Source organism: Ovis canadensis, chromosome 23 (genome assembly GCF_042477335.2).
Source record: "Ovis canadensis isolate MfBH-ARS-UI-01 breed Bighorn chromosome 23, ARS-UI_OviCan_v2, whole genome shotgun sequence".
Lineage (NCBI taxonomy): Eukaryota > Metazoa > Chordata > Mammalia > Artiodactyla > Bovidae > Ovis > Ovis canadensis.
Window position 1 is genome coordinate 45,870,084 of NC_091267.1, and position 19,775 is coordinate 45,889,858.

The 19,775-nt window shown below is 37.3% G+C and overlaps 1 protein-coding gene across 1 annotated transcript in view; it reads right to left on the reverse strand.

Annotated features, from left to right (window-relative positions):
• Positions 1 to 3,272: 3,272 nt before the first annotated feature.
• Positions 3,273 to 19,775, reverse strand: part of IMPACT (impact RWD domain protein) — a 28,620-nt gene continuing 12,117 nt past the window's right edge. The window contains exons 6-11 of the mRNA XM_069569264.1: positions 17,569 to 17,691; positions 15,112 to 15,209; positions 12,354 to 12,427; positions 8,378 to 8,468; positions 6,909 to 7,043; positions 3,273 to 5,898 (exon numbers count right to left, since the gene is read on the reverse strand). Coding sequence (XP_069425365.1) covers positions 5,830 to 5,898; positions 6,909 to 7,043; positions 8,378 to 8,468; positions 12,354 to 12,427; positions 15,112 to 15,209; positions 17,569 to 17,691 — 590 coding nt within the window. The 3' untranslated portion in view covers positions 3,273 to 5,829. The remainder of the gene's footprint in view (positions 5,899 to 6,908; positions 7,044 to 8,377; positions 8,469 to 12,353; positions 12,428 to 15,111; positions 15,210 to 17,568; positions 17,692 to 19,775) is intronic.

Consider the following 19,775-nt stretch of genomic DNA (forward strand, 5'->3'; position numbering starts at 1 on the left):
TCAAACCTATAGGCATTTTCCTTCTATATATTGTCAAGTCTTACCTCTGACAAAATATTCAATCCTGCCAACATTCCTTCTTTGACAATATTTCTGCCAGTTTTAAATCTGAATTACCCCTTGGCTTCAGCTGTGCCGCTGTGCTTGACTCTATGGTGGTGTTTCTTACTGAAAGGACAAAAGACTTCTCTGGGATTTTTCATACACACCTTCCCACACAGCCCACCAGTTGAGAATCACAGCTGTACAGGAGCCAGCAGCCTTTCTTCCTGCACACCACTGCTCGTCTCATGACTCACTCTCCTGTCTGTGGTCCAAAGAGATTCTCCATGTTGATTGGAGATCAGCCCATAATGCTGATTTGATCATTCCCTTTTTTTTCTTTTTTCCTTAATATTTATTTACTTGGCTATATCTAGTCTTAGTTGCAGCATGCAGAATCTTTTTTAGTTGTGGCAGTTGCAGCATGCAAGATCTTTAGTTGTGGCATATGAACTCTTAGTTGTGGCATGTGGGATCTGGTTCCTTAATAAGGGATTGAACCTGGGCCCCTTGCAGTGGTAGCCCAGTGTTTTAGCCCCTACACAAGGGAAGTCCTTCCCTTTTTCAAGAAAGTTTCTGTGGGTTCTTTCATCAGGTAATCCAATTTCTCTGATGTCTGGCTTCTCCTTCATCCAACCTAATGCATCTGGGCCAGACAGAACCAAAGCATCACACCCAAACTGGCAGCATTCAGTAGGCAACAACCTGAGGGGTAGATGAGTAAGGTGGTAGAGCAATAGCAATGAAGGGGCATCTAAATGGCAGTGAAATGGCTTCCCAATCAGAAAAACAGGTTAGACTTAAATGGCACCTCCAGCTACCCAGTTGCCCAGGTCAGGACCTGAATGCCATCTTAACTCCTTTCTTCCCTGCTGCCCTCAAATCTAGTGCCAAGTTCTCTCAACTTCACCTCCTCAGTTCAGTTCAGTCGCTCAGTTGTGTCCAACTCTTTGCAACCCCGTGGACTGCAACACACCAGGCCTCCCTGTCCATAGCCAACTCCCAGAGTCTACCCAAACTCACATCCATCGAGTTGGTGATGCCGTCCAACCATATTATCCTCTGTCATCCCCTTCTCCTCCCACCTTCAAATCTTTCCCAGCATCAGGGTCTTTTCCAAAGAGTCAGCTCTTCGCATCAGGTGGCCAAAGTATTGGAGTTTCAGCTTCAACATCAGTCCTTCCAATGAATATTCAGGACTGATTTCCTTCAGGATGGACTGGCTGGATCTCCTTGCAGTCCAAGGGACTCTCCAGAGTCTTCTTCAACAGCACAGTTCAAAAGCATCAATTCTTCAGTGCTCAGCTTTCTTTATAGTCCAACTTTCACATCCATACATGACTACTGGAAAACCCATAGCTTTGACTAGACAGACCTTTGTTGGCAAAGTAACATCTCTGCTTTTTAACATGGTGTCTAGGTTGGTCATAATTTTTCTTCCAAGGAGTAAGCATCTTTTAATTTCATGGCTGCAGTCACCATCTGCAGTGATTTTGGAACCCCCCAAAATAAAGTATTTACCTCCTCAATACTCCTTAAATCTATTTATTTCCATCCATTTCCCCTATTAGTAATTCAGGCCATCGTCATCTCTCATTAGAGGCTCTTCTTTTCATGCCCTTTTGTAGTGTAAGAGGAAAACAGACTTTCCCTCTACCATTCTGAGTTCTTGGCTAAAAACAGATTAACAAGAGAAAAACAGTTTATTAACACTATGCTGCATGTATACACTGGAGATAACCAGGAGAAAAAAGGGTAAAACTTTCTGAGATGGACCAAGCCACTACGTTAAATACCATCCTCAGTAAATACAAAGGAAAGATTTGGGGAGTAGGGGGTGGGGAAAAGGCAATTTACAGGAAGGTGAGAGAAGGAAATGTTTCTCAGCAAAAATTGCCCTGCTGGCAGATAAATCTCAGGTTAAAAAGTTTTATCTGGTAAAAGCTCTCTTCCGGGTATAGGTCCCCTTCTAATGTAAATTTTCTTTATGAATGTAATTTCCCTTACAAAAAGGTAACTCCTACTCTGTTTTCAGAGCTTCTGCTGTGTTTGCAGTTTTCAAAAAAAAAAAAAATCAGCTCAAAGTAACTCAGTGCCAGAGATATATTAGGGTGGCATATTCAGGTGTCAGTACCAAGATCTTACTGATTTACAGACAAATCTGATTCCACTTCTTTTACAGTAATATACTATCCCACCTACTGAGCTCCCACTTTGTGTGAAGCTTTACACTAGTGACAATTCGCACATTATCTCATTTTATTCAACCCTCCAAAAATCCTGAGGAAGGATTATCAGTCCCCCTTTACAGATGAGAAAAATAAGGCTCAAAGAAGTAACAGATAAGTTACAAGATGGTTCCATGCCCAGTGAAAGCAAAATTTAAATCCAGCTCTGCCTTCCAAATCTACTTGATTAGAAACATGTACTTGTGATGTATGTCTGGCTGTCAAATGACAAAAATAATACAACTTGGTAATGAGTTTGATGTTCTTTATTCAAGGAAGAACAGTCCATGGACTGGTGGAGTGCAGTGCCTGGCAAGCAGCAGAACACCCTTCCTGAGAGATTTTCAGCAAGTGCTATTTTTATAGGGATTAGAAGAGGCAAGGCAGGAATGGCATGATTGGCTAGGAGGTCAGGAATTACCTTCTAAGGTGAGCAGGTCCTATTTTCTCGGGCAAAATAAGCTAGCTAAACTGAGCTGGAGCATTGTGATTGGTGTTAGGTTTTCTGGACAGTCCAGGCTGACTTAGGTTTTAGGTTTGTGACATGGGACAGGCCACTGGGGCAGCCTCCCTTTTGTGCATCCTGATACTATGAATTAACTTTATCATGCCCCTAAACAGTATATAGCTGAAAATCTGGGCTAACTAGAAAAAACAAACAAACTTTTTTCTAGGTCCAGAGACCCAAATCCTATCTGTTAGCATTATACTTTTGACCTGCCTGTTTCTCTTTCTACTTGGTCTACACGAAGGGTTGGCAAAGTATGGATCACAAACCATAGTTTGTCTCCTGAGTTAAGAATGGTTTTTACATGTTGTGGTATTGTATTTATAGTTAGAAATATGTATCTGGTCTTCATCCCCATCTCTGGCACACAACTCTTAATAGTTTATAATAGTGAGAAACTGGAAAAAAACTTAAATATTGGAAACTAGTTTATACTAAATGGTGAGTAAATTTTGATATACCCAGAATAGAGACTATGACAAAGCCATAAGAAATTAAGCCATAGAAGAATATTTATTGACATGGGAAAATGTTAACAATATACCTCTATATGAAATATGCAAGATACAAAACAGTATATACAGTTTAATACCATTTTTATGGAAAGAAAAATAGCCATATATACAAAATCATGCATAGGAAAAAAAATAGAAGCATACCAAATGTTAATAACGTTATCTCTAGACAGTGGAATTACAAGTGGCTATACAATTTTCACAATAAATTTTACCTGCCTTCCAAACAGTATCTGCTTCATGCTATTCTTTCTTGGTTGTGATCAATTTGATATAATTTCTCTTCAAATAGGTTCTGTACCATGATATATACCTCTAAATCATATTGTTATTGCCATTTAAAAAGTAGATGCTACTTGCTCTTTCATACTGGCATATGGAGAATATTTCTAACTAACACAATATACTATAAAATATGCCACAGCATAGATCTGGCTATAGAGAATTATTATTTGGAGAATTTGAAAACCTTCTAATAAAGAGAAATTTTAAATAGAGAAAAGGATACTATAACTAGTTAGGGGTCCATAATGAAGAGTGTGAAATAACTCAGGTTCCATAACTGGAGACTTCTGGATCTCTCTTTTTTACTAGCTGACTTTGGGCAAAGGATATTAGGGTTTTTTTAGTCTGGAAAATGTGGTTAATAAAAGAAGCAAAAATAAGTTGTTGTTGCTTTTTTTTTTAGTAAGGGAAAATGGGACCAGAGATTAAAAGGTTTTCTATAAAGATGAATCCCAGGGATGGGGCAGCCTGGTGGGCTGCCATCTATGGGGTTGCACAGAGTCGGACACGACTGAAGTGACTTAGCAGCAGCAGCATAAAGACCTAAATACATGTTAGATAAAACAGCTAGAAAGAAATTCAAATTTGGTGTTGCAGAAAAATTAACTCACATTTTTCTGTAGCACCAGTTCTTACTGTTTTTTATCTTCTTTGACAGGTTTTGACATGCCAAAACAGAAATCATTTTAATGTTAATTAATAGCCTTTAAGTTCTTTAACAGTTAGTACATAAAACATACTTTTTCATGGAATTTGAAGTAAATGTTTTAAATAAATATGCGTTACAACAATTAAACACACTGACAACAAATGTAATTTAGATTTTACCTCTCAGAATTCATTCCAGAGTAAAGCAGTTTACTAAATTCTAATTAAAAATACCAAGTCAAGATGTTGTATCTCCTAAAACATTAGAGAATAGGAAAAAAAAACCAATGTGTCCACTTTTTTTTGATGTTTTCCATGCTCCAGCACCATTCCAAACTGCTTATTTCTGTTCCCTCTCTTCGAAAGAATTTCAGGCAAATCTGTGACTAATTAATCATTTTTAATAGTTGCGTATAACTATTATCTGAAAGGGAATAGTTAATGACTTATAATACCTCACAGACAAATTTATTTTCTAAATGCCTAGTGGCAAATTGTACAACTTGCAAATGAAAAAAGCAACTTTTACAAAAAACTGATGAAAGGAAGATTTTATAAGAATGGGGGAAAAAAAGAGGGATTTTCTGTTTTTCCCATCAAAGATTCATTCTTTCTCTCCAGAAATCATAGAGCTGAGAAAGATAGCTGGAGTATGAATAGGAAAAGCACACCACATTTACGGAACTCCACAGCACACCGTCACTCTGCACCAGCAGCGTTCTGCCGCCTCTATCCCACTCCATAAATGTCCCATTAACCTATCACAGTGGCGGCACAGTTCTAATTCCTCAATGAAGATCACAAGAAAAGTACTTCCAGGTTGTTCGAAGAAACCAGACTATTACACCAATACATTTCAGCGGTTGGAGGAGACTACTGGCACACCGTATTTATTGCTTAACAGTACTAGAATTAAACAAAAAAGTAGAGACTAGAAAATCACTTTTAAAATTCACAAATACCAATTTGCAACAGAAAATTGAGGCATAACACTTATACTAACAAATCTGTTAGATGAATTATCACTTCAGCACATTAACTGCAGGTGTATACGCCTGGATTTTCACTTAATCCATTACTCCATGATGAACACTATAAAATGAAAGGTGACAGACTTATGAATTAAAACCACAAGAAGAAACTCTTGAAGATCATCTTCAATGAGCTCCTACTCCAATAAACCATAAAGAGCAGTAAAAGGTAATACTCACTTAACAAAATGAGAATCCCAATGACGAGAAATCAGGTATTTATGTCCCTCTAGAGACACTTCTTCCCCACCTAACAAAGGCACTTGACATGTAATGAAATGGACAGTTAACTCAGGTACTGCCCTGGGTAACTGTTACCTTTCTAAAATTAGATGCAGTGGTGATTAACTTCAAATTAATCCTTCTGAATCAGCCTGAAACACACATGAAAATATCACAAGTTCTCTATTTTGGCAGATGATGTAACCAAAGAACAACAGATATGCTGGTGTTCACAATGAATTGGCTGACTTGAACAGTCCAGGGTTCTCTCTCTGCACAATATATTCTTGGATGACCATGGAAATTGTATATAATTATAGGCAAATTAACCTTTCATATAGTTTCGGATGTTAATGTTCACTCCTTTTCTTGTCTTTTCTTACTTTTTTGTTCTTTCCCAAAGCCTTAGATGATTCCTCCTGAAAAAGATGTAAATTAATGTAGTATCTTCCTGCACTTAGGAATCTTAAATCTAGTCATACAGAATATGCAGAATAGTGAAAGTGTAATTACTTCCATATGTATCATCTTTCCGTTTTACAAGGCTCTTTCACTTATCACACTCTATTTTAATATTTCCAAAACAGTCAAGGGTAATCAAAGAAAACATTTATCTCAGTTATCTAACAAATGTATATTTAAGTAGTATCAATTTTATTTATAAGTGTATTTTTATTGGACTTCCCTGGGGCTCAGACAGTAAAGAATTTGCCTGCAGTGCAAGAGACCCTAGGTCAGGACGATCACCTAGAGAGGGAATGGCTTAACCCACTCCAGTATTCTTGCCTGGAGAATTTTATTATTTTCTGTGAATATATATATTTTGGCCATGCTGCAGAGCTTGAGGGACTGAACCCATGTCCCTGCAGTGGAAGCCTACAGTCCTAACCACAGGACCCTAGGGGATTCCCCTTAATGTTTTTTAATCTATTGTTCATTTTCCAAAGTAAGGCAGCAAAATTTAAATGAATTAGATATGAACATATCTGAAATATGAGACAAAAATCTCAAAATATAAAAGAAGGCATCTAAAGGCATGCCAGGGAAAAGGGGATATACTTTGACACTAACAGAGAATATTAGAATTTTATGGATGTTTAAAGACCATCCAGTTCACTGTAGCATTAGCTGCAACTTCTACAGGCCTCAACTTTAGGGAGTGGAAACTGACTGGTCTTAAGGTTTTTATAAAACCCCATGAATCTATGAAATTAAGGTCTGAAGAGATGAACCAATCTGCCCAAGATCACACAACTAGTCACTCACACTGTTCTGACCAAAACCTAAGCCTCTAGTTTCCTAGTTTAAAGGTTCTCCTAATGTACGTCACTCATTCTAATTCACTCTTAATTTTCTTTTTCACGTTTTTCTTGTAATCTCACAAGCAGTAGTGAGACACTCTTTAGACATAGTATCAGTAACCACTTACCGGTGAATTTGTGTAGTTCTTCTCCACTAGAATGTTTCTGGCACAGTTGTTGATATGTTTGAAGCGATCTGGTCCTAGCAGAACCCCTCCATACCAGCGTGATACCACCACCATGACATCTCTCACATTCAAAATCTGTTATTTTCAGAAGCATAATTATGTACAGATATGGACAAGTACAAATGTGAGTTTTAAAGAAAAATGAAAAAATATATATACACACATATAAAATTGCACATAAAATTTCCCCCCGACTTTAATGGCATAACCATGAGTGAGTAGAGTGAGGTTAGTAACAACTGAGGGGACAGATGTTAGAATGAGAAGGGAATTTGGAAAACAATCACTGTGCTCCACAATGTCCTCAAATTCTAAACCTGGAGGCCACCAGTCAGAGTGAAGGGGAGGTCATACTGTAGGTTACGCTTCTTGGTAACTTCAACCAGAATAGCTGCTTAGGCAGGTTTCTACTCTTACGTCAAACAGCAGCACAAAACCTGCTTTTGAACAAACCGCTAGACAGAACTGAGGCTGTATGAGTAATCTCTGGTGCCTACCAGTAAGGTTTTCCACAGTTTGACATTTGTTAAATAATGCCCTTAACATGAAGCCCATCGGTCTACAGGCCTGACACCCACTATGTTCCTATCAAGGGAAGGGCCTGGTTAGAAAACAAACCTCTACATACAATGGCAGAAGAAACTACAGCAGCTACCTTAGGGAAAAAAACCAACCCATTCTTAAAATTAATGAACAATCAATGGTCACCAGATAGATGAAGAAAATCCAGCAGCATGAAAGAGAAAGGGCAAGATAAACTAAAATGGACAAGGAGAAATTTAAGGAAGAAAACATCTGAAAAAAACCCTAATTATTATACTCAGAAAAACTGCAGAAGACACTTGCATTCATAAAAGCAGAACAGCAAGCACACTATGAAAAGGGGAAAATAGACAACAAGAAAGAACTCCTGAAAATTAAATATGGTTGCTAAAAAAAAAAAATTTTTATTCAACAGATATTTTGGAAGGCAGTCAAGAAAATGTCTCAGAACATAAAGCAATGAAATGAACAACTTAATAAAAAAAAAAAGAAACATTCTGGATCTACCCAGAAGTCCAATATCCAACCAACATGAGTTTTACAAAGACAGAACAGAGAAAACAGAGAAGAGGAAACTGTCATGAAGAAAAAAGGATAACTTTTTCCAGAGCTGAAGATAATCTTCTATTGTCTATCACTGGAAGAGCTTGAAAGCACAGCACAAGTTATTAACCTTTTCTTTCTGCCCCATATCCAGTGGTTAAAGTTATCTCTCAATCAATGTTTAAAAATTATCTCCTAATAAAACCAAATATGGCTCATTATATATCATATAACTGATTGACTTATTCCTAAATGGAGCTCTGTTTGGCTGAGAAATTTTATGGCTCACAGAACAGGACTGAAAGGGTTTAACTCACACTTACCTCCATGAGATGGAGAAGACGCCCACCAGCTGCTGTTTCCCCGTCATCCTCACAGTCCTGTAAGAAGGTCTGCTTATCCTCACAGTATATTCTAGAAATCCATATCACAGTGTTACACTTTGAAACCTTGAAATACTGAAATAAATGTTATACCCCCTCATACTTGTTGCCATCAATTTACTTCCAAAATTAGCATATTTATTTAAAAAATCTTTCTTGATATACATTGGTTTTATTTTCACTGATGATTTACTATCCAATATGCTTCCCTTTTTATATTCTGGAAAGCTAAAATCAAGGGTACTTCCTTTGAATCAGAAATGCTACAATTTCAGAAAGTGAGCTTACACATATGACACTCTCTGCTTCATTTAATCTTGAAGCTGAGATTAGATAGAGTAGTCACTAAAAAACGTTTACTGAGAGTCAGCTGTCTGAACATTACACATAAGAGGCACTAACAAATGGTATAAAGGAAACAGCTGGTACACTGTCCTCAAAGAGCCTAAGCTCTAGTGAAGGAGAAAAAAAGTACATTAAAAAGATGGAGGTGATAAAACCAACCTAAATCAATATTTTATACTTTTCTAAAGTCTTTATTCTAGCCATGAAGCATTTATCTTCCCCACTATAAGGATTATAAGATTTATTTTTCTCCAGAATTTCCCCTTGGATAGTTATCAGTATCAGAAATAAATCACAGGGTTTTTACCCATTTAAATTATCTAGAAAGTTAGCATCTGGAATAATAAATAGGGCTACACTGTAGTTCAACAAGCTTGGAAGCTAAGTAAGAGGTATAAAAAGAAAACAGTGCCAGTTAAGATATGCCATCTAGTGGATTTTTTGGGCCCCTACAAATAGTAATATTCTATCTAGGACCAGGCAAATATAGCAAAGATATCTTTCCAGCTATTGTGATAAAAAGCCAAATACTACCTTATCTATACACCTAAGTCAACTTTATTAGTTTTATTATACCAATCATATTCATTCATTCATTCATCCGTCTTTCCATCCACCAATCCATCTATCCATCCACCAATCCATTTATCCATTCATTTACTCAGTAAATATTTACTGCCCAGTTCGATCCCTGGGTTGAGAAGATCCCCTGGAGGAAGAAATGGCAACCCACTCCAGGGTTCTTGCCTGGAAAATTCCATGGAAAGAGGAGCCTGGCAGGCTACAGTCCATGGGGCCACCAAGTGTCGGCTAAGACTGAAGCCACTGAGCACGCATGCATGCATACACACACACACTGAACCAAGCTCTACTATTATTTAGAGTTGGCCTGGTTTCAAGAAGAGAGAGTTAGTACTATTAAACAAAATTCTGTATGGCAAATTTAAGGTAAAAAGGAGTCAGGGATTGACTTTAAGGAACAAAAGAAATTTAATTATATAAATCAGTACTGTTAGGTTTTTGTTTTTTTTAAAAAAGAAGTACCATGGACACTTTCACTACCCCTTTCCTCACATGCCAGGAAGACAAAGATGCAGCATCCAATACCTGTGTGGACCAATGGCCTGAAGAGTGCCCCATAACTCCAAAGCAGGGACACAGCCCCAGAACCAGGAAGTAACCTTAAAAGGACCCTAAGCATTCAAAACACACAACACAAAGTCCATGGACCACATACAAGTTATTTCTTTAACTCCCAGTGGAGTCCTTTAAGCCTCCACTTTGTGCCTTTTTAGTCTTCTCTGACACACAATTCTGACAAGCTAAGTTCCTTCATTTCCAAATATCAATTATATAAGGGGGTGATTTGGAGGAGCTGTTACATGCAGTCAGCTGACATCTGTGAGAAGTGATAGTTGATCACCATCAATATGCAAAAATACTCAAGTACTTAAACCTGGGGCTTGAAATACAGTATCTGGCACATTATTTATTTTCAGTTCAGTTCAGTCATCTAGTCGTGTCCCACTCTTTGAGACCTCATGAATCGCAGCAAGCCAGCCCTCCCTCACCATCTCCCGGAGTTTACTCAAACTCATGTCCATCAAGTCAGTGATGCCATCCAGCCATCTCATCCTCTGTCGTCCCCTTCTCCTCCTGCCCCTAATCCCTCCCAGCATCAGAGTCTTTTCCAATAAGTCAACTCTTCGCATGAGGTGGCTAAAGTATTGGAGTTTCAGCTTCAGCATCAGTCCTTCCAAAGAACACCCAGGGCTGATCTCCTTTAGAATGGACTGGCTGGATCTCCTTGCAGTCCAAGGGACTCTCAAGAGTCTTCTCCAACACCACAGTTCAAAAGCATCAATTCTTCGGCACTCAGCCTTCTTCACAGTCCAACTCTCACATCCATACGTGACCACTGAAAAAACCATAGCCTTGACTAGACGGACCTTTGTTGGCAAAGTAATGTCTCTGCTTTTGAATATACTATCTAGGTTGGTCATAACTTTCCTTCCAAAGAGTAAGCGTCTTTTAATTTCATGGCTGCAATCACCATCTGCAGTGATTTTGGAGCCCAAAGAAATAAAGTCTGCCACTGTTTCCCCATCTACTTCCCATGAAGTGATGGGACCAGATGCCATGATCTTCATTTTCTGAATGTTGAGTATTAAGCCAACTTTTTCACTCTCCTCTTTCACTTTCAGATAACGTAAAATCAATATCATGTCCAGTGACTGTTGAAGGGGCAGCCACATAGCCATGTATTGACAGGAATAAGATAGAGATAAATAACATTAAATTCTCAAATTCAGATCTATCACTTAACGACGATGTGATCTTGAAAAAGTTCACCTTTTTACAGGGGCACAATCACTTAAATAATTAGAATTAATGCATGTAAATTGAGTGCACAGAGTGGGCACTCAATAAAGATGTGAACTAAATAAATGGTACCTATTAACAATTTTACAGTACATTCTAACCACTGAGAGCAACCACAATCTAATCTCTCCTTTTTACTGATGACCCTAGCTCACTAAAACACCAAAATTCTATACCCTGATACTCTAATAAGTAGGGAATTATGTAACAAATAGGTTTTTGGAAGATTTGGCATTTAATGGGATGTGACTTAGTAATATTAAAAACACACCAATCAAAAGTGATAATTTTTTTTGAGTTTTCTGAATTTTAGATAGCCTAGATTTTACAGATAGTCTCAATCACATTTTAAGTTTATACCAAATTCCTATGTCTATATTCTGATCTATTTTAGTCCTAAACTATGTTAAGTCTGTATAAATTTGAATATTTAAAAAAATACACCCTTCATCTCTTTACAACAAATTTTGCAGAGATTTGTATAAAACTTTCATACTCAAAGACGTGTAGTGAAAGAAGCACTCCAAATTCACTGCTAATAGGAGCATAAATTGGTTTAAAAAAAACTTCAGAAAAAATTTGGTAATATGGATTAAGAATTTCAAAAATGTTCACATTTTTTGATAATTCTACTTCCAGGAATCTATTCATTTTTTCCTTTTTAACTATACTTCTGTTTCATTTCAAAAAAGAATATGAAATAATCAGAACCTATCCTAAGGAAATAATCTAAAAAGTATACAAAGATGTTCACAGGACTATTCTTTATAATAGTTTTAAAAAATGAGAAACAAAAAGGAAATGGTTAAATAAATTGTGGTGTGGAATCTCAAACAAGTATTACAAAGCCATTAAAATAATGTTTAGAAAGCAATATAACAACATGGAAAAATGCTTTTGTTATATTAAGGAAAAACCTGGATACTAGAATGAAGCATTAAAAAATAAACTTTGCATAGAAAAGATAGAAAACATTTCACAATATCAGTTACACTGAATGGCAGAGAATGGTTAACCTTTTCCTTTTTTTTCTGCCATTTCCAAATATTTTACACATGAATATTACTTTTACAATGGAAAAAAGAAAACACATAATTGGGTGTTTGTTTTGAATCATGCATCTGTTTCCCCCTCCTTTTTTTTTTTTTTTGACAAACTGCACATTCCTAAAGTAGTGATGATCACTTACCGGTACGCATAGATGTTGTGGGTGGCACTAGCAATTTTCTTATTCTCATACAATTTGGCAAGAACCATTTTCACCTTAAAAGCAGCAACAATATAAATAAACTGATATATATTTTTTATTTTCTCTGTAAATGCTAAAAAAAATCTTAAAGCATATTGATATACATTCTGTTGAACTGAAATTAACAGTTATTTAAAGAATTAACTACATTTTGAAAAAGCCATTTCCAAAGTTTTCTCCTCATTTTTAGGGGCAAAAACTGAATTACTCCAATTGGTACAAAAAAACAGTTCTAGAATTTTTGAGCACCAGTTTTCAACAAATATCTGAGCAGTAACCATGTCCAAGATACCTGCATATAAGAAATCTTCCCCATACTGTAGAGAGAAAGTTAAGTGAGAATATGAGAATTTCTAGAAATGGCTCTGAAAATTTACCAGCGTGAGAGGTGCAGAGTAATGGTATGTTTCAAAACTTATGAAACCAAACTCTTCCTGGAAGAAATAAGGTTCAGAGAGGACGTAACAAGAGCCAGAACTTGAAAGATAAGTGACAATTCTGCATCAAAACTGAAGAGTAGGGTGGGGCAAGAAGAAGTCATTCCTTCAGAGGAAAGAGCATGTACAAATGAACCAGATTTAGTAGGAAGAAATAAACAATGCTTAAGTTTAACTGGAGGCTTCCCTGATAGCTCAGTTGGTAAAGAATCTGCTTGCAATGCAGGAGACCCTGGTTCAATTCCTCGGTCGGGAAGATCCGCTGGAGAAGGGATAGGCTACCCACTCCAGTATTCCTGGGCTTCCCCTGTGGCTCAGCTGGCAAAGAATCTGCCTGCAGTGCAGAAGATCTGGATTCAATCCCTGGATTGGCAAGATCCCCTGGAGAAGGGAAAGGCTACCCACTCCAGTATTCTGGCCTGGAGAATTCCATGGACGGTACAGCCCATGGGGTCACAAACAGGCAGACATGACTGAGCAACTTTCACTTTGGGCTTCCCTAATAGCTCAGTTGGTAAAGAATCTGCCTGCAATGCAGGAGACCCAAGTTTGATTCCTGGGTTGGGAAGATCTGCTGGAGAAAGAATAGGCTTCCCACTCCAGTATCCTTGGGGTTCCCTGTGGCTCAGCTGGTAAAGAATCCACCTGCAATGCAGGAGACCTGGGTTCAATTCCTGGGTTGGGAAGATCCCCTGAAGAAGGGAAAGGCTACCCACTCCAGTATTTTGGCCTGGAGAAATCCATGGACTACATAGTCCATGGGGTCACAAAGAGTCAGACATGACTGAGTGACTCTCACTTAGCTGAAATGTAACTCCAGATAAACCACAATATTTTTATTATAAGTATGACCTATGCAATAATGTTTATCTGAAATTCCAATTTAGGTAGGTATCCTGGCAACCTTAACAGGGACATAAAAGAGAAAGGTTCAGAAAGTGACCAACAGTTTTATGCAGCTCTGCCTTTAGAGTATGAATGTAATGACAGATGTATCAGATGATTAGAGCAGGGTCATAGCACAAAGTGACTTGTATAACATGTTTGAATTTCTCCTTGCAGCCAAAGGAAATCAGCAAAGATTATTGAGTATGCGGGGGAAGAGTGACACGTGGTCAGATCTTCCAGAAAAGTAGTTGGCAAGGGGCACGGATAAAACTGGAGGTAGGAAGACTGAGTTAGAGACGGGGACACCAACTTGGATCAGAAATGATGCTATCTTGTGTTTCTCAGACTCAGATTCCTGATTAGTAAAATAAGTAGACACTGACCTCTAAGATTTATTTCAGCTCTCACAAATTATGATCCTTTAAGTCTAAGTGACTATAATCAGAAATGGAAAAGGGATCCAGGATGAAGAGATTCAGAATAGAATGTGTAAGGATTCTGGCAACAAGAGTATAAGTAATGGCCAAGGGCAAAACAGGGTTTCTGAGGGAAAATCTCAGAAGTTTGCACCAGAAGCTCTTATCCCAACCACAAATTAATGAAGAAAAGAACTTCCTCTTCCAGAGAGTAACAGAGAATTAAAAGGCAACCTGGTGCAAAAAATTATATTCCTATATATAGGGCTTTAGAAGAACTTGGAGAGACCAAAGGGAAGAAGACCGATGCTTACTCTAAGACTTCTCTGGTTAATTTAACTTCCTATGTGTACTGAAATTGTCTCTTACATTCATAAACTTTAGGGTAGATTATAGCAGCAAGGAAGAAGAAAACAATTCTGCTGAAGAGATTGAGAAAGACAAAGACCTATGAATACCATTTTTGACTGAAAAGTTTCCCTAATGATATCCTTTGGTGGTTATCAGGTCACCTAAAATCAGAAAGCTGAAAGGAAAAGGAATTCAGGCTGGAAAGACTGAGCTCAACCAGTCTGTCTACTGTCCCCCTACCTGGGTAACAACAAACCAGGCTAGGTTTTATAGAACTCCCCTGTGATATGACAAATGATTTTTTTTTTCACCAATGATTTTTTAACAAGTTAGTAAGCATCATAATTTTCTATGCCACCACAATGGGTTTTTCTTCTTTGAAAATCCATTAGTTAAGCCCTAATCAGAGTCTGCATATAATTTTGAAAGCAGTCATCAACAGAAATAAATATTCCATGATTCCCAATAATTTGGGGGTAGAAAAATCAGAAATAATTTTTGTCTTGAATGAAAATTAAAAGCAAAAACAAATATTTTATTGCAAAACCATCTGCATGAATTACTTTGATAAAACAACATCAAAGTGAACTGGACACATAAATTTACCTGTTTGGGACAAACTACTGGAGCCAAGTGTGCCTGAAAAGTACTTCTTCGGTCTGTAATAGGAATGCCATGATCAATCGGAGGTAATTCTTCTATTTCTATAAATGTAAAGAATTATGTTACTTTTTAAAATTCTTACATACAAATACTGAAAACCGGGCAAATGGTATAGCGGAGGGAGTTAGCAAAGAGATGTAAATTACATGGCCAATCAACTCAAATAACCAATACTGTTTGTCTGTTAAATTACAATTTAAAATGTCCCCCCAGTATATCCTACATTAAGATAAAACTACTTGACTTATAAATGCTTTTCACCTGCTAAGTGGTCACCCAGTGAAAATGGCAGGTTGGCATGCAAATACTGGACTGTTTCAATAGTATAAGTTGGCATAATATCTAACTTTTAAGAGTATAAAGGAGTCCTGAGACCAAAAAGATCGGCTAATACAGAGTATTTATTTATTTTACTGTTGATGGACCTCTGGGTTGGGAAACCTATGACTTTACTTTGTATAGCTGTAATATAATGTTTTCTGCTAATAAAACCGTTCCTACTTCGTAGGACTGAATTAAATATATCAACAGTACACCATATTGGTATGCCATTGAGTACTTGATTTCCAGTTATTCTGCCCTTTAAACAAGCTTAAGAACAATTAATTTTTTTCTATTTCTACAAGTTAGTTTACCTTACAAGTGATAAAATACTTCAACTAATTCATACAAAAATATTTCTGGAGCATTTCAAATAACTTGCCTCAAATCCCTGCTCTGGTTTATGGCAGGAATAGAATAAGAAGCCAGGTTTATGGAGGATGTTTGACCTTCCCCCGAGTTGTTGTCTTTTTGAAAAGATTGTGACCACTGTACTGGTACACTACTAAGGTCAATATGAACTGGATGTGATTTATTATGATTTTAATTTTCACTCTTTTTATAGTGAATCTTCTTTCTCTAAAGAAATCCTATGCCAAATCCACAAATATGTAAATGAATAAAATGAGAGCTACTCAGAGTGAAGCAGGGGCAGGGTCTTCTCCCCCTACTCATTCACTTCTTTGTCCTCTCTCTTCCACTAATTTTGAGAAACTATGCAAGAACTTTACATTTTCATTCACTATTTAAAAGGTACTATATGATAGCAGAGGAAACTCCCTATCTTCAAAGAAAATGAACATCCTCTCAGGTCTACCATGTTTTTGTAAGACAGGTGAGGAACTGACAATATCATTCAAAATTTTAAAATACTAAAATGGAACATACTTTCTGATAGAAACAAAGAGCTAATTTATCACAGCAACCTAGTCATAAGTTGAATACTACTCGATTATGGAACAAATTTGAGCAAAAACTAAAATCAAAGGCGTTTCATTAGCTTTAATTCAGTGGTTGCACCTTCAATTACTGTATTTATATTTGTTAGCACAGACTAAAATTTAACTCTGAGCCATCAGTAGATCTAAGATTTTAAAAATATAAAAACAGTATGAATTGAAAACATTAACAGAGCTTCTTTCTTAGTTTCAATTTCTCCCACCACTAATTCAAAACTCTAACAGCAAAAAAAAAAAGAAAAGAAAAACTAAGTTTCTATTTTTGTCCTCACTATTCTGATAGACTTAGAAAACACCAAAATGACCAAAAGGCAGGAAAAATATAACCCAGTTCTCTGTAAATAAGAATTCCTTAAAATGTGACAGTTTACTAAATCTCTCAGAGATCTAACCAGTCCATTCTGAAGGAGATCAACCCTGGGATTTCTTTGGAAGGAATGATAAAGCTGAAACTCCAGTACTTTGGCCACCTCATGCGAAGAGTTGACTCATTAGAAAAGACTCTGATGCTGGAAGGGACTGGGGGCAAGAGGAGAAGGGGACGACCGAGGATGAGATGGCTGGATGGCATCACGGACTCGATGGATGTGAGCCTGAGTGAAGTCCGGGAGATGGTGATAGACAGGGAGGCCTGGCGTGCTGCGATTCACGGGGTCGCAAACAGTCAGACACGACTGAGCAACTGAACTGAACTGAACTGAACTGAACTGACACCATTCCAAAAACAAATCATAGTGCTACCCCCTGTGCTGTGCTGAGTCACTCAGCTGTGTCTGACTCTTGGTGACCCCATGGACTGTAAGCATACCAGGCTCCTCTGTCCATGGGGATTCTCCAGGTAAGAATACAAGGGTGTGTTACTATGCCCTCCTCCAGGCGATCTTCCCAACCTAGGGATTGAACCCAGGTCTCCCACATTCCAGGTGGATTCTTTACGCCTGGGCCACCAGGGAAGCCCAAGGATACTGGAGTGGGTTCCCTATCCTTTCTCCAGGATATCTTCCCAACCCAGGAATCGAACCGAGGTCTCCTGCATTGCAGGTGGATTCTTTACCAGTTGACCTACCAGGGAAGCCACATCACTACTGTCCTCAAAATAAACTGGTAACATTCACTATACCTGTTCGATTCTCACTGACATCAAAATCCAAAGTTTTAACTTGATTTTCTGGTTGACATGCTAAAACAAGATCATCTTCACATTCAACATCTTCCTCTTCAGTTTTCTTCTTTACGTCTGGGCCTATGTGGATATGAGACATTATGACTGATCATACGACAATAAGAAATGACACTTAAAAAACTTTGAGTCTTCATCTCTAAACGTCAGTCTTCAACAGAAGGAACCAGTGTTCACAAGTGGTTGTCTCCAGAGTTGGGACAAGGAAAATGTAAGATGAGCTGGGACATCTTGTGATTGTAGAGAGTAAAGGGATGTTCAGAAAAAGATGGGAGCTTATAAAAATAACACAGGAGCCTACCTGCGAGCACTCTGAAAGGCCAAACCTGGAACAATCTGAGCAACAAAATAATGACAGTATGGAATTTTAGCTCACTAAATAAAATAAGTTCATTCTAATGTAAATAATCAAATAAATGTGGAGAAGAGACATCTTGTTCTAACAATATAATTACAATTAATCATACCAAGAAGGAAAGAAAGAAGTGAGAATCACCATATTGTTACAACACCATATTGTTTATAAATATTGTTGGGAAGATACACTAATAGATACTAAAATCAGGGGGCGGGGGGATGACAGTTTGAAGACAAATAGGGTATTAGCACAGCCTCAAAGTATCTCCCCCAAGAGACTTATCAACTGTGATAATTTGATATGACAACCTAGATAGACCATGGTACACAGATACTTGGTCAAACACTATTTTACATATTTCTGCAAAGGTATTTTTTAGATGGAAACCACATTCAAATCAGTAGACTTAGCATAAAGCAGACTGCCCTCCACAATGCAAGCGAGACTCATCCAGGTAAGGTCTTAAAAGAAAAAGGAGTGACCTCCCAAGACAAGGAGGGAATTCTGCCAACACGCAGCTTTCACAGCCTTGAGTTTCAATATCATTTCTTCTCTAGGTCTCCAGGCTGTCAGCCTACCTTGCAGATTTTGGACTTTCAAGCTTCTATAATTTTGTGAGCCAATTCCTTAAAATCAATCAACCTCTCCCTCTGTCCCCAACCTTTCCTTCCCCCCACCTCTCTCTATAAATGTTGAGTTGGCCAAAATGTTCATTCAGGTTTTTCTATCACATCTTATGGAAACCCCAAACAAACTTTTTGACCAACCCAATACACAGATACATCCACACACATACATACATACATACATACATAAGACACAAACATTTTATTAGTCTGTTTCTCTGGAAAACTTGACTAATACAGTAACTTTATAGTGGAGTCAGGTACCCCCTTAACCAAGGGATCAAGGTAAATATCACCAATAATAAAGTAGACTGATATCATCAGCTCCTTGATATAGTACATACACTATGGAGGACACAATATCATTTCTGTGATATTTTTGCCAAAATGCCTAGTCTTACTCCAATCATGAGAAAACAATGGACAAACTCAAGGTCATGAAAGGTCATAAAAGTCAAAGAAAGAATGGGGAACTATTTATAGAGGAGTAAGGAGAAAAAAATGCAACAAAGAATCCTGGACCAGATCCTAGAACAGCAGAAGGAACACTAGTGAAAATATTGTTATATTGTATTTACCATCGCTTGCTTTCTGTTCTTAATAATTATACTATGGTTACATAAGACACTACTCAGGGAAGCAGCTATTTCTACTATTTTTGCAACTTTTCTGTAAGTCTGAAACTAGTTCAGAATTTTTTCAAGTATAAATAGCTGTAAATAACTACTTCAAGATTTAATATTTCCATAGTAGAAAAAATAAAATAAAGAATAAATACATACTGAAGATTAGTAGTAAAATAAAAATGAATTACTTGTCAAGTGGGTGCCCTGGAGAAGAAAATTCTCATGACATACCCTGATCACTTCCATTTTAATATGAAGTCTAGAAAATTTTTTATTAAAAAATTCTGAAGAAAATTTTTCAAAATTATAAATTATATAACCTAAATCAGTAACTCAAAAAACTGAAGTGTGGTGAAACTAAATTACAGATATAGGTGGGAAAAGGAAAATACCACATTAAAATCAACAATTTAAAAACCTTCCTAAGAGGTGAGTGATTCTAAAGTTCTGGAGTTCTAAATTTCTACTGGTATACGTAATACTTTTGCAATTATCCCACCCTAGAATGGGGGATTGGCACAAACTAATTTTAAGACC